Source organism: Anas platyrhynchos, chromosome 29, assembly GCF_047663525.1.
Source record: "Anas platyrhynchos isolate ZD024472 breed Pekin duck chromosome 29, IASCAAS_PekinDuck_T2T, whole genome shotgun sequence".
In the NCBI taxonomy this organism is placed as follows: domain Eukaryota; kingdom Metazoa; phylum Chordata; class Aves; order Anseriformes; family Anatidae; genus Anas; species Anas platyrhynchos.
Genome location: NC_092615.1, coordinates 412,252 through 424,687, shown reverse-complemented (window position 1 = coordinate 424,687; position 12,436 = coordinate 412,252). Strand labels below are relative to the sequence as shown.

The 12,436-nt window shown below is 68.2% G+C and overlaps 2 protein-coding genes across 2 annotated transcripts; one reads left to right on the top strand and one right to left on the bottom strand.

Annotated features, from left to right (window-relative positions):
• Positions 1-118: 118 nt before the first annotated feature.
• LOC119714216 (serine protease 57-like) lies at positions 119-1,245 on the top strand. The gene is made up of 2 exons (XM_038169118.2): positions 119-638; positions 715-1,245. Exons 1-2 carry the CDS (start codon positions 519-521, stop codon positions 1,039-1,041), a joined length of 447 nt encoding a protein of 148 aa, XP_038025046.2. The 5' UTR covers positions 119-518; the 3' UTR covers positions 1,042-1,245.
• A 1,876-nt stretch (positions 1,246-3,121) lies between these two features.
• On the bottom strand, positions 3,122-12,314 carry FSTL3 (follistatin like 3). Its single transcript, XM_038169242.2, has 5 exons — positions 12,158-12,314; positions 8,607-8,792; positions 5,878-6,093; positions 4,334-4,561; positions 3,122-4,235 (listed from the first exon to the last, which is right to left on the bottom strand). Exons 1-5 carry the CDS (start codon positions 12,222-12,224, stop codon positions 4,183-4,185), a joined length of 750 nt encoding a protein of 249 aa, XP_038025170.1. The 5' UTR covers positions 12,225-12,314; the 3' UTR covers positions 3,122-4,182.
• Between the last annotated feature and the right edge of the window lie 122 nt (positions 12,315-12,436).

Genomic DNA, 12,436 nt, shown 5'->3' with positions numbered 1-12,436 from the left:
GACAACGACATCCGCCTGCTCAGGGTGAGCCCCGCGCCCCCCCGCTGGGGGTCCCCGGGGGGGTCCCGGCCGGTCCCCGCGCCCGGCCCGGCCGCCGCTAGGTGTCAGCGCTTCGCCGGGGAGCGGCGCTGGAGGCGGCCGAGGAGGGGCTGGGGGGGGGGCTGCCCGCGCCCCCCCGTCCTCCATCCAGACCGGGACCGCTCCCGGGGCGCGGGGGCTCCAAAATCAGCCGGGGCCAGGGCGGTGGGGAGAGGGGGCCCCGGCAGCAGCCGGGCTGGTCTGGGGAGGGTGGGGGGCAGCAGCTGTGTGCTGGGGGGTCTGCCTCGACCCGAGGGGGGGGGGCAAGGAGGAACCCGCGCCCCCCGCTCCCTGCCCAGCTGAACAGGTCGGCCACGCTGAACAAGTTCGTGAAGCGCATCCGCCTGCCCTCGCCGCACGTTGACCTGAAGCCCGGGACCAGCTGCGTGGTGCTGGGCTGGGGGGACATCTCCAACTACGGGGAGCGCCCCGAGCAGCTGATGGAGACCGGCACGGCCATCGTCAGGCGCAGCCTGTGCCGCACGCTGTGGCGGGGCCGCGTCTCGGCCAACATGCTGTGCGGGGCCAGCCGCAACGCCACGCTGCGGGGCGTCTGCGCGGTGAGTGCGGCCCGGCCCCGGCCCCCCCCCGGCCCGGGGGGGTGCTATCCCTGCCTCCCCTCCCCTCGCTCCGCAGGGTGACTCCGGGGGACCTCTGGTCTTCAAGAGGAAGGTTTACGGCATCGTCTCCTTCTCCGGGCAGAGATGCGGGGACCGCCGGTACCCCGACATTTTCACCAAGATCTCCAACTACATCGACTGGGTGCACCTCATCGTGCTCCAGCACCGCCACCCCGAGGGGCAGCAGAAGCACAACCCAGGTCCGGGGGCAGCGAAGGGTCCCGGGGCAGGCAGACTGCGGGGGGCAGCAGGGGGGCCGAGGCATCGCAGTGGCCTGGAGGCTCCCAGGAGGGCAGGGAAGGGCTGGGACACCCAGGCTCCCCCCCAGCCCCAGGGGCTTTGACGGTCGATGGGAACTGACAACCAGGGCTCACAGCTCCTGCCTCAGTTTCCCCACGTGCTCCAAGGCAATGCAGGAGACTGATTTTGACTGTTAGTGAGGAGCCAAGCATCCCCTCCTGCCCCCTCCCCAGCTTGTACAAAGAGTCCCAGCACCCTGATTCTCCTCTGGCAGCATTTTCCTTCCGCAATAAAACCTCCTTCCCAGCCCGCTGTCCGCTCACCTTCCCTCCGCCAGTCCCGCTCAGCCAGCAGAGCCCGGCCCCGCTGCTCAGCCCCCTCTAATCCCCTCCTGGCAGCCGGTCCCAGTGGGGCTGACTGGGGCCCAACCTTACCCTTGCCCTGCCCGGGGCAGCTGCCCCTCGCCTCCTGCCAGGATTTCCTTCCTCCAGCTTTCCCTTCTGTCCTTTCCCTGTCCCATCCAGCCCCATCCCGCCCCATCCCACCACTCACTCGAGGACCCCCCATCATGAGAACCACAGACACGGCCCGGGGCAGGTCGGTTCCCAGCACGCCCGCTCCTGCCCACGCTGGCAGAGGGGCCGGGGACACCCCCGGGGGGGTCCATCCTCACCCCCCACCCCGCACGCCGCTGGCACGGGGACGAGCACCGACCCCGGGGGTCAGGGGCCGCGTGTGAGCTGCGGCGGGGTCTGAGCCAACGCACACAGCGCACGGCTCCTGCACGGCTCTGCGGCCGTCTCTGGGGACGACGGAGCCGCTCTCGCCCCTGGTTGTTTGTTTTATCTGCAAATTGCTGGCACGCCACAGCCGCGGGGCGCAGCGGCCCTGCCTGCAGAGGGTCCCGGGGGACACTGGGGCTGCGGCTGTGCCACGGGACATCCCTCGGTTGGGCGGTGAGGGGGGCACAAAGGGCAGGGCTGAGCTGTCCCCAGAAAGCAGCCCCCCCTTCGGTCCCCGTGGTCCCTGCACTGTGGAGCCCAGCACCCTGCCGTGGCCTTGGGGACACCGGGGACACCGAGCAGAGGCCGGACCCTGCCAGGCTGAGGAAGCCCCAAATCCCTGTGGGCTCCCTGGGAAGCCACAGCCCCGAGGACGCTGGGGCAGGGCTGGCAGCCTCGGGGCTTCCACACGCTGCTGGGAACCCTGGGGAGCCGGCGCTTGTCCCGGCTCGCCCCAGACCACCCAAAAAACGGAGGGAAGGAGCCGCCTGACTCACGGCCGTGCTCTGGGAGCCGAAATCTCCCGCCCAGCAGCAGCACTGACGTCGCTGCCGCAGCCCGTGCCCGCCGCCTTGGCGTGGGGCAACGCCAGCAGCCTCGGGGCCAAAGCCCCGGGGGGAGGAAGGGGGCAGGAAGCCCCCGGCCCCCTGTGCTGCAAACACTGGCACCAGGGAAAGCCCTGGCTGAGCCCTGGCCGTGCCCTTACACCCACCCCACAGGCAGGGAGCAGCTCAGAGGCGAGCGGGGCAGGTACGGGGGTCGGGGTGGCCGGGCCGTGCGCTGACCCCAGCCCCGGGGCAGGGGACCCGGCCGGGGGCACGGCCGCGGCTCCTGGTGTCCCGCGGGAGCCAAGCCGCAGGCTGCAGCCCGGCTCCTGCGACTGCGTCCGCCGGGGGAGCGTCGCACATCAGGACTCAATTAATGGCAGGAATTGTTTTGTGAAATACCAAACCCTTACGGCACTCACTGATATTAGGAACATATTTGATTTGCATTGCTGGTTGCTCTCTTTTTCTTTTTTTTTTTTTTTCCCCTCCTCTCTCTCCCCTTTCCTTTCTTGTTGCTGCTCGGAGAGACTTGGCCAGGGTGGAAAAACCCCAACACAAAGCTGAACCAGATGCTGGCGGTGGCCTGGTGCAGCCGGGGAGCTGGGGCCGAGCAGGGCGCACTTCACCTGCTCCCCGCCACGGGGACGCTGCCGCTGCTGCCAGCTCGGGCCGGTGCCCACGCCGGAACGGCCGCTACCGGGGGGGGACAAAGCTCCTGGGACGCGCTGCCACATGCACCAGGCACCCCCCTGCACGCCCCCCCTGCCCCACAACTGCTGCCGCCCTGCAGGTCCCACGGCGCGGGGGCACAGCCCCGTGGGATGCAGCAGCACAACAAAACCAGACCCACAGCACCTTTTATTCGATTTTTAATTGTAATCCAAATTGTAACACAGCCGTAAAATGCTCCTAACAATATGGAATAGGAAATGTATATGTTCCCATAGCTTCTGCCTCAGGAATCGGAACACAATCATACAAAAATAGAAAATAGGGTATTTATATATATATATATTATATATATATGATATTTATATAAAGGCAACAGCTTCTTGGTGTCAGAGACGAGATGGTATTTACACAGGTCACAACGCACACAAAAAGAGAGAGAAGTAACAATAAATACAGAGGGGGTGAGAGAGCGCTGGGTGCGGGAGATGGGGGCCGGAGGGGGCTGCGCCTGCCCCAGAGCGGGGCCGGGGGTCCCAGGGACGCTCCTGCCCCGTGCCCCCATGGGGGCTCCACTGCCCTCTGCCCCACAGCAGCCCAGGCTGCTCGCTGGGGGTTTGGCCACGGCGGGGTGAGCGAGGGCGAGCCGCAGGCTGCGTCCCCATCGCACCGAGGGCTGGAAGCCTGGTCTGGGTGGGCCTGGGAGAACCTCAGCTAACATCAGCTTTAAAAACACGCGCTGAAACTTCAGGGGAAAATGCCATACACATATACATGCGCATATATATATGTGTGTGTGTATAAAAACATAAACCCATCCGTCCCAAACCCAGCGCAGCTCCGTGCTCCGTTTCCTGCTGCTGGCAGCTGGGGCTGAGCCCCTCCGGGGAAAGATAAAGCGCAGATTCCCACTTGACCCCGAGGTCCCGGCCAGAAACGTCAGCAGAGTACCAAGAATTCAATCCAAAAATAAATAGGCCCGGGGCGGCCGTCCAAGGACACGTGGGGGGGGCAGCGTGCGGCGGTGCGGACGCCCCCTCGACGCCGCGGGCACGGAGCAGCCCGGGTGGCCCTGCGCAGCCCCGGCACGGCCGGCAGGGCCGGGAGCCGGGCCCTCTGCGACTGCATAACATACACAGATATAAATAAGGACCTTTTATCTTAATAAATATCGGGTATATGGTTTGTACAATATACACATAATGCCCCTGTCTCCTGGGTCCGGCCTCGCGGCGAAGGAAGGATTCACACGTAGTTTTCCTCGGCGTTGTCCGTCTCCAGGGAGAACTTGGCCGCGGCTGGAAACGGGGGCAGAAAAGGGGGAAAGAGGTGAGTGGGTGCAGCAGGGGGGCAGAGCCCCGTGCCCGCAGCCCCCCATGCCCCGCGCCCCGCTCACCCGAGCAGCTCCCGTAGTGGCGCACGCCGATGGAGCGCCCCAGGTGGCACGTGGCCCGCCGCAGGTGGCACGCCGACGGGTAGGTGACGTTGTTGTTGCCGCACAGGGCATGGTCCAGGCTGGTGGGCTCGGGGCACGGAGCCGTCCGGCACGTCACGCAGTGCGCGCTGCCCGTCTGGTCCACCACGCAGGTGTGGGTGCCGGGGCACACCACGCTGGAGCAGGACTCTGCGGGGAAGCACAACGCGGACGCAGCTCAGCAGCCCCGGGCAGGGACCTGGCACCGCCGGCCGCACGGGGACAAGGGGCAGGAGCCAACGGCCGGGGGGAGCCAACGGCCCTGAAACAGCACCCGAGAGAGGGCGCGGGGCCGGAGCCCGGCTTGGCCGACGGGACCTGGCTGGGACAAGCGGCCCCACGCAGGTGCCTTGGCAGAGAGAGCAGGGGCGGCGAGGGTCCGCAGGGGCAGGATCAGGCCCCGGGCAGGGCTCGGAGCTGTGCAGGAGGGCGGGGGGGGCTTTGTGCACCCCCAGCCCGCAGGCCCTGCGCAGCCGGCCGCCCCCGTGGCACCAGCCCCACGCCGGCGCGGGGGCACGGCTGGGCCCGGCGTGCTCCCCGGACGCTGTAAACACTGTTTGAAGCCTTCCCTCCTCCTTCCTCTATTTTCCTGCCGGATTGGAAGGAGACTTGGCATCTGCAACTCCCAGCTCGCAACTCACATTTCTTGCCCCAAATTTTACTGTGCAGTCCAGAGCTTGACAGGCAAAGCATTTCAGAGAGGAGGGCTGGCAAAAATAATCATAATAATTCTGACAGTTCTTGGCAGGGAAAGGAGGATTACTGCTCTCTTTAACAAAACAACAAAAAAGGGGCTTGATGTTTGGAAGTGACATTTTACGGACTGCTATTCCCCAGCCGCAGCGAGGCCGAATCCCCCGTCGCACTGACGAGCCGCTTCGGCATCCGAGGCAGCTCCTCGGCCGCCCGGCTCTCACCGCTGCGTCCCTGCTGGGGTGCCGGGGCCGGGGCCCCGGAGCGGGTGCCAGCTCCGAGCCGCTCCACCCTGCTGCAGGCAGCGGCGCGGGGGCGATGCCGGGGCCAGCGAGCTCGGCCGCGAGTGAACTCCTCCGCGCAGTGTCAGGCGGGGAGATGCAGCTGGGAGCTGGGGGCCGGGCTCGTCCCCCCCCCCACCGGGGCATGGCAGAGCCCCCAAACCCGGGCTGCGGATCTGCTCCTGATGCGCCACGGGAGGGGAGGGCACCGCAGCGGCATCTCCGTCTGCAGAGGCTGCAGCCTCGGTGGCTGGGCTCACGTTAGCCCTGGCTGCCTGGGGCGGGAGAGGTGGGGGCAGTGCGCGGTGTGCGGGCAGCTCGTGCCCGACCCAGGCGGGCTCTCACCCCTGCAGGACCTCGCAGGGCACCAGGAGGACCGACGGGCGCGTGTGACCTGGGGCCACGCGGCGCTGCCGGGCTCCGACCGCCCTCACGGCACCGGGAGCCGCGGGGAGCGGGGATGGGGCAGGGCAGGGGCACGACCCAACCTACTTTTGCATTTGCCCTGGTACATCACTTCCAGGTCGGGGTGGTCTCTGCACTTGGCCGTCAGCAGGTCGCACTCGTCCCGGTAGGTGTAGCCGTCGGAGCCGCAGACCTGCAGCTTGCGGGGCAGGCTGGAGCAGTCGGGGGCGCAGGCGCACTGGGGCCGCCCGTGCTTCATCTTGCACACCTTGTCGGGGCCGCACACCACCCCCTCGCAGCTCTCTGGGGAGAAACGGGGGGGGGGCAGCGCGTCAGGACGCGGCACGGCCCCGCAGCACCGCGCCGGGGCTCACCTGGGGCTGCCCCCGGGCCCCGCGGGGGCTGCGCCGCGCGAGCGCTGCCTGCAGCAGCATCTGGATCTGCTCAGCGCTGCGAAGGAGCAGGTCGTTGGCTGCGGCGCTGAGCTATCAGCCAACACTTACCCCAGCCAGAGAGCTGGCCCTCAGATCAGCACCAGCTAATTCATTTCTATGTATTTATTTTTTTGGAAGGAGACATTTCTTTTTCTTATGCAATGGAAAAAATCTATCTCTGTAAGGCCCCAGATCCTCCAGAAGGAACTGGGCTTTGCGAGTTGTCTGGGCAATCAAGAGCTCCGCTTTAATCAGACAATACCCAGCCCTGTTTTGCTCCAGGCCTCCGTGACTTGAACACAAGAGCGGGTCACGGCAGCGAGCGGCAGATCCCCCGTCCCGTCCGCTTCCCGGCGGGAGCAGGCGAGACAGACGGGCGCATTGTCCCGCGGGTCGCCTCCCCGCAGCACGGCGGCGGGGCTCAAAGCGCCCTGGGGCCACCAAGGCCCCGGGAGCAGGGGACAGAGGGGGCCCCAACGCCGCTGGCTGCACCGGGAGCAGGAGGGGAGCAGCGTGTGGGGCAGCTGCGAGCCCCTTACCCCACGTCCGGACACCCCCAGCGCCACCCCAGAGGGACTCCGGGCGGCCCTGGGGATGGGGGAGGCAGGACCCCAGGCCCCAGGTCTGTCAGCACCCGGAGCGGGGAGGGAAGAGAACCCCGAGCCCGATTTACCCTGGAGCAGGAGGGATTCCCGCAGACAGGGTGTGTGCTGGGAAGATGTCAGCGGGGAGATGCCTCCAGATAAAGCAGGGGGATTTCCCCGCAGAAGACTGGGGTCACCTGGGGAGACGGCGGGGGGGGGGAGGTGGGGAAGGGGAAATCCCCTGTCTGCTTGGCCCAGGTTCCCAGGGGAAATTCCCCGGTGGGAGACGGGCGGTTTCCTGGTTTGCTCCTTGATTTCCATAGCTGGGGCCTGCCCAAAACGGCTCCGAGGGCAGGGGCAGCGCAGCAGGGACAAGACGGGGCACGGAGGGGCCCGGCCCCAGCAGCACACGGGACCCTCGCTGCGGCAGCGCGGCCCCTCTGTCCATCTGTCCATCTGCCCGCCCCATCTCAGCGAGGCGGTGAGGCTGCAGAAGCATCCGCCTGTGACCTGGCCCCATGGCCTGGCCCCATGGCCTGGCTCTCCCATCCACACTGGGTCCCTGGGGGGGACACCGCGTCCCCAGCAGCTGGAGCCAGGAATTTCTGCAGCCCCCGGGGCCCGGCCAGCGCCTTCCCGCAGGGCTCGGCCGCCCCGGCTGCTGCTGTGGGGCTGGCGGCTGCGACCCCGTTACCCCGGGCTGACCTGGGCCAGCCCCACGAGCCCGCAGCGGGCACTGCCCCGGCCCCCAGCTCTGCCAAGACCCCGGAGCCTGGCAGGGAGCACACGGCAGCCCCATCTGGATGGGACCAGCAGGGCTTTTGGAGGGGTGGAGAGCGGCAGCGAACGTGCCAGCCGGGCTCTTCATCCATTTTCCCTTGGCTGCATTCTGCCCAGGTCCTGCTCTCTGACCACCACAGTCACCCTGTGCACCCCCAGCCCTGCTGCAGACCCCCCTTGCCAAGGAGCCTCCTCCAGCCTGGGAGAGCAGCCGGTGCCAGCGCTGGTGCCCTGGCACTGCCCAACCTCCCTGGCTGCCACGGGGAGCACACCAGGGCCAGGACCTTGCCGGATGCGTCCCCAAGCTCAGCCAGGGCGGCCGAGGCCAGAGGAGCAGGCTGGGGGCTGAAGCACTGAGGGGCAGCATGGAGGCGCTGCGAGAGGCTGTTCGTTAAGAGCCTTTTTTTTTTTTCCCCCGCTTTAAGCAAATAACGAAGTGACCTTCCAAAGACCTGCTCCTGACTACTGTGGTCAGCAGGTCCTCGAGCATGTTCTCACACGGCCACGCAAGTGCGACGAGGGGATCCGTGCCTCCGGCGTGCGCCAAAACATCTGGAGGGCCTGGAACTCACAGCTGGAGAGTTTCCATTTCTGGAGCTGCCCGTTATATAAAGCCATTTCACACACACGCGCTGGGAGGAGGAAGGGGGAGCAGGGGGGAAGAAATAGATCTTTTTCCCTTAAAAAAAACTGAAAGAAGTTTCCCTTTAACCAGACCTGGGGAGGGCAGCGGGGCCGGGAGGCCCCAGCAATCTGCCAGCCCGGGAGCCGCAGGGCAGGGTGCACGGCCCCGTGCCCCGAGGGCCACAAAAGCGCACGTGAAGTGAGAGCAACCCGGGGCTGGCGGCTGCGCCACGAGCCCAGGGCCCCGGCAGCACCCTCCTGGGGACCCAGGAAGGCACTGGGGGACCCAGCCCTGCCCCCACGGCTGCTGCATCGCGGGTTCAGCGTCCTCCCCAGCACGGGGCTCAGCCCCAGGGGCCTCCGCAGCCTGGTGCCCAGCAGCGGCCGCGCTCACCTTTGCAGGGGTGGCAGGTCACCAGCCCCAGGAAGCCCAGCAGGCTGATCTTGTTGCCTGGGTAGGTGTAATTAGACCAGGCCACGTCCACGTTGCCGTTGGCGCAGCATTCCTCCCACGTCACGCCCGTTTTCAGGATCATGGTGCACTTGGCCTCCTTCCCCTGCTGCAGCCAGCAGATCCCACCTGCAGAGAGGGCAGAGGATGAGGAGACCCCAGCGTGGCCGTGCCGCCCTCCCCACCACCAGGGCACGCACGGGCTGCTGCACGGGGAGCTGGCCGGGGGAGCTAATGGTGCCTGTGCTGTGCCAAGCGACCGCGCCAGCCCCCGGCACCGTGCGCGTTCCCACGCAGCCCGGCCGGCACCCAAAGCCCCGCCAGCAGCACGGCTGGGTGGGCACCCTGCGGGTGCGATGCCCCAGGAGCTGCCTGCCCGGGGGGCCAGCACGGGGCCCTACAGCCCGCTCCCCGCAGCGCTGCCCAAGGGGACAGAGAGAGCAGGGCCGGTGGTGCCTGCACAGCACCGCGAGCCAGCGTCCCCCGGTGCGCACCGGTGTCCCCGCAGAGGGACCGACCCCACGCACAGGAGCCCGACACACACCGCCTTTGTGCGGGGCCGGCCGGCAAACAGGGCACTTGACACAGCCCCTGGGCCGCAGCCAGCCCAGCAGCATCTGATCCCACTGAGTCAAAAGCCTGTTTGTTCCTTAACCTCATGAGCAAATCATTTATACTTTTTTTTTTTTTTTGTGAGTGATTCCTTTGCAATTTCCGCCTCTGCGAACCAGCCTCTTCTGACGCTTATTTGGGTTTATGTTCTCATTAGCTGCGTTTGAGGTTTGCTAAACGGCTAAAGATGTGAGGAAGGGCTGGGGGCAGGGCCGGATCCTGCTGCCCGACACGCCAGCACGGGGCTGGAGCCGCTCCCCTCCAACTGGGCTGCCCTGATCCACAGCGGGTGTCAGCACCCAAACCTGGCCCCCTGTCCCCTCCCGTGAGCCCCATTTCAGTTTGGCCTTAAGCACGAGGGGCTCTCAGTGCGGCTGTGGCCAGCAGCAGCTCCCCGTGGGGACCGGAGCCCATCCGAACCCTGACAGCCCCGAGCCGCAGGTGTCCGGGAACCCCAGGGCACCTCCAGAAGTGGCAGCAGGGCCAATGCGTCCATCTGCACTCCATCAATCTGCCTCTCATCAATCGCTCTCCCGTGCCCATTTCTCCTTTACCATCTCCCATGGCCCCAGTTCCCCCCATGGTACTGAGCCAGAAGCTGGGTGCCAGCTCTGCACCGCGCTCCCGCTGGGGCTGCCCCCCTCCTGCCCAGCCCCTGCAGCCCCTGGGGCCAGCAGCGATGCCGACAGCAGCTCCGTGGTGGATCAGCGCGGAGCCTTGCTGAGGACGTGGCTGTGGCAGCCGCACCAGCATCCCCACAGCCAGCGGCAGCCCCAGGAGCTCCGCAGCAAAGTTGGATCCTTGCTTGCTCCCTGCGCTTCTTCGGGGCTGAGAGGGGCTCCAGCAGCAGCCCGAACTCCGCATTTAGGCAGTGCAAAAGCCGGGGCTCTGCGCCGGTAGCACCTGCCCCAAGGCTGCGCGCACGCGGCCAGCCCAGAGCTTCCCAGCCCCAAATCCCTCCGCAGCTTTTCCATGGCCCACGGGTGCCCGACGCCCGCAGGGGGAGGCCTCCAGGGGAGGACCCAGGACGTCCCCACAGCAAGGCGCGCGGTGCTGGGGAGGCAGGGTCTGCCCCCCCTGGGTGCTGAGAGCCGCCCCATTCCCCCTGTGCTGCTTCGGTTTGTCCCCAGTGCGACCTAGGAGCCCCCCCTGTGCTCCCAGTGCCCAGGAGGTAGTTTCCAAGTCTGATATCTTCCCAGCAGGGATCTCTGGCTACTTTAAAATAGTTTCCTTCGCAGATCATTTGCCAAAAGAAAGTGGGTCAGCTGCTCACATGTTTATAAGAAAAAAAAGAATAAAAAATATTCAAAACACGGAGTCTCCTCTGCTGCTGCGTAGGGGAACCTCCTGCCCCCGCCCCAGTGCCCAGGCTGCAGTGCTCCCCCATCACCCCATAGCCCCGGGGAGCCCCCGAACGCCCTGCACAGCATCAGCGGGCAGGAGAGCTCAGCGAGCTCCTCACCCCGGACCAGGGCTGCGCTCTGAACACATTTGGCAGCGCCCAGCCACGCCACGGGGCTGGGACGGGTCCTGATGCCACAACGCTCACGGCAAAGCCGCAGGGAGGCTGAACGGGAAGCGGGCCACGATGCAGGAGCAGCCCCGAGCCCCCAGCAGGGGAGCAGGAGCCACTGTCACACCTCCCACAGGGCCAGCTCCTGCGGGAGCGCCTGAGCCCCCACAGCTCCCACTGCACCCGGGTGGCCGGACCCATGGCTGCTCCCACGCGCAGCCAGGGCAGGGAACGGGGATGTGCTGCGGGCTGAGCCCATGGCCACGGGATAGGGGGGGGCAGTGCGGGGGCTCTCTGGGTGCCCCATCCTCCAGGTTTCCCCACCCAGCGAGGCTGCAGCGCTCCTGCCCGCAGCGGGGCCTGGAGGGCAGCACCGGGGGGCTCGTGCCTGGGGCCTCTCGGTGTTTGAACTGGACCTCACCAAGCAGCGAGCAGAAATCCCATGGGCGGGGGCGATGCTAAACATGATCCTGGGGGCCAAAGCCCCTGCAGGGAATCCCCCCGGTCCTCTGGGGCACCTCGACCTGCTGCTGTCCTGCGAGCCCTGCTCCCTGCGCGCGCTGGCAGCGAGTGATGGGGACGAACGTGACTGCACGAGGAGAAGACGGAAACCCCAGCGCTGCAGCAGGAGCACCGAGGCTGGCAGCGACCTCGGCTCAGCACAGCGGGGCTGGCACGGCCGCTGCCATCCCGGCTGGCCGGGGCGCTGGTGGCTGCTGCGAGGGAACGGCCACTGAGCCACCGGGCTGCCTCCGAGCACCGCGGAAGCTGCCGGTACGGCCACCCGACCCGGGGGGGCTCCGAGCTGCAAACTCCACACCCAAACCGGGAACCGGCCGTGGCTCCCGGCTCTTCCCATCCGGGCCGGGCGGCTCGCAAAGCACCGGGGCTCGGCGCTCAGCACCCCGGGGCGCTGGGGACCGGGACCCCCCCGGGCGGTGCTGCGGGGCCGGCAGCACCGGGGGCTCCGCTCACCTCCAGCCCCGAGCCGGGGACCGGGACCGGGCACGGGCGCTGCCCTAACGCGGGCCACGGCGGCGGGGCCTCGCTGCAGCCCCGGGACCGCCGCGGCCGGAGGTGGCCGGGACGTCCCCGGGGCTCGTGGCGGGACGGACGCGCGGGGCCGGCGGCGCGGGGCGGCGGGGCACCGGCGGGGAGCGCCCCCCCCCCCCCGCCCCGGGCCACCGGCAGCGGCTGCCTGGGGCCGGACGGGGCGCGCCGCGGGGCACAGCCCGGTAACGGCGCCGGGAGCTGGGGCCGCCGCAGGCACCTGCCGGGACGGGACGGGACGGGACGGGGCGCGCCAGCTGCCGTCGGGCGCGGCCGCCCGGTACCCCGCGGCCCCCCCCCGGCCCCCCCCCGCACTTACCGTGCGCGGCGTCGCCGCCGGCGGGGCCGCAGAGGGCGAGCAGGCAGAGCGCCAGCCGGAGCGGCATGGCCGGGCCGGGCCGGGCCGGGCGGGGGGACGGGACGCGGCCGGGGCGCTCCGGGACCTGTTGCTGTGAGGCGGCGGCGGGGCCGGCGGCGCTATAAAGCGGCGGGGCGGTGTGAATCACCGGGCGGGGCGGCGGCGGGCGGGCCGGGGGGGCCGGGGGAGCGGGGGGGGGGGGGCGGCGGGCGGCAGCGCGGGGGGGGGGCGCGGGGCTCG

Excerpts from the sequence above, each read along its gene's own strand:
- LOC119714216 (XM_038169118.2), top strand. The coding sequence starts at position 519 with ATGGAGACCGGCACGGCCATCGTCAGGCGCAGCCTGTGCCGCACGCTG. Across the intron at positions 639-714 it reads CGCTGCGGGGCGTCTGCGCG|GGTGACTCCGGGGGACCTCT; the intron begins GTGAGTGCGGCC and ends CTCGCTCCGCAG.
- FSTL3 (XM_038169242.2), bottom strand. The coding sequence starts at position 12,224 with ATGCCGCTCCGGCTGGCGCTCTGCCTGCTCGCCCTCTGCGGCCCCGCC. Across the intron at positions 6,094-8,606 it reads GACCTGCCACCCCTGCAAAG|AGAGCTGCGAGGGGGTGGTG; the intron begins GTGAGCGCGGCC and ends GTTTCTCCCCAG. Across the intron at positions 4,562-5,877 it reads GTACCAGGGCAAATGCAAAA|AGTCCTGCTCCAGCGTGGTG; the intron begins GTAGGTTGGGTC and ends GCTTCCCCGCAG.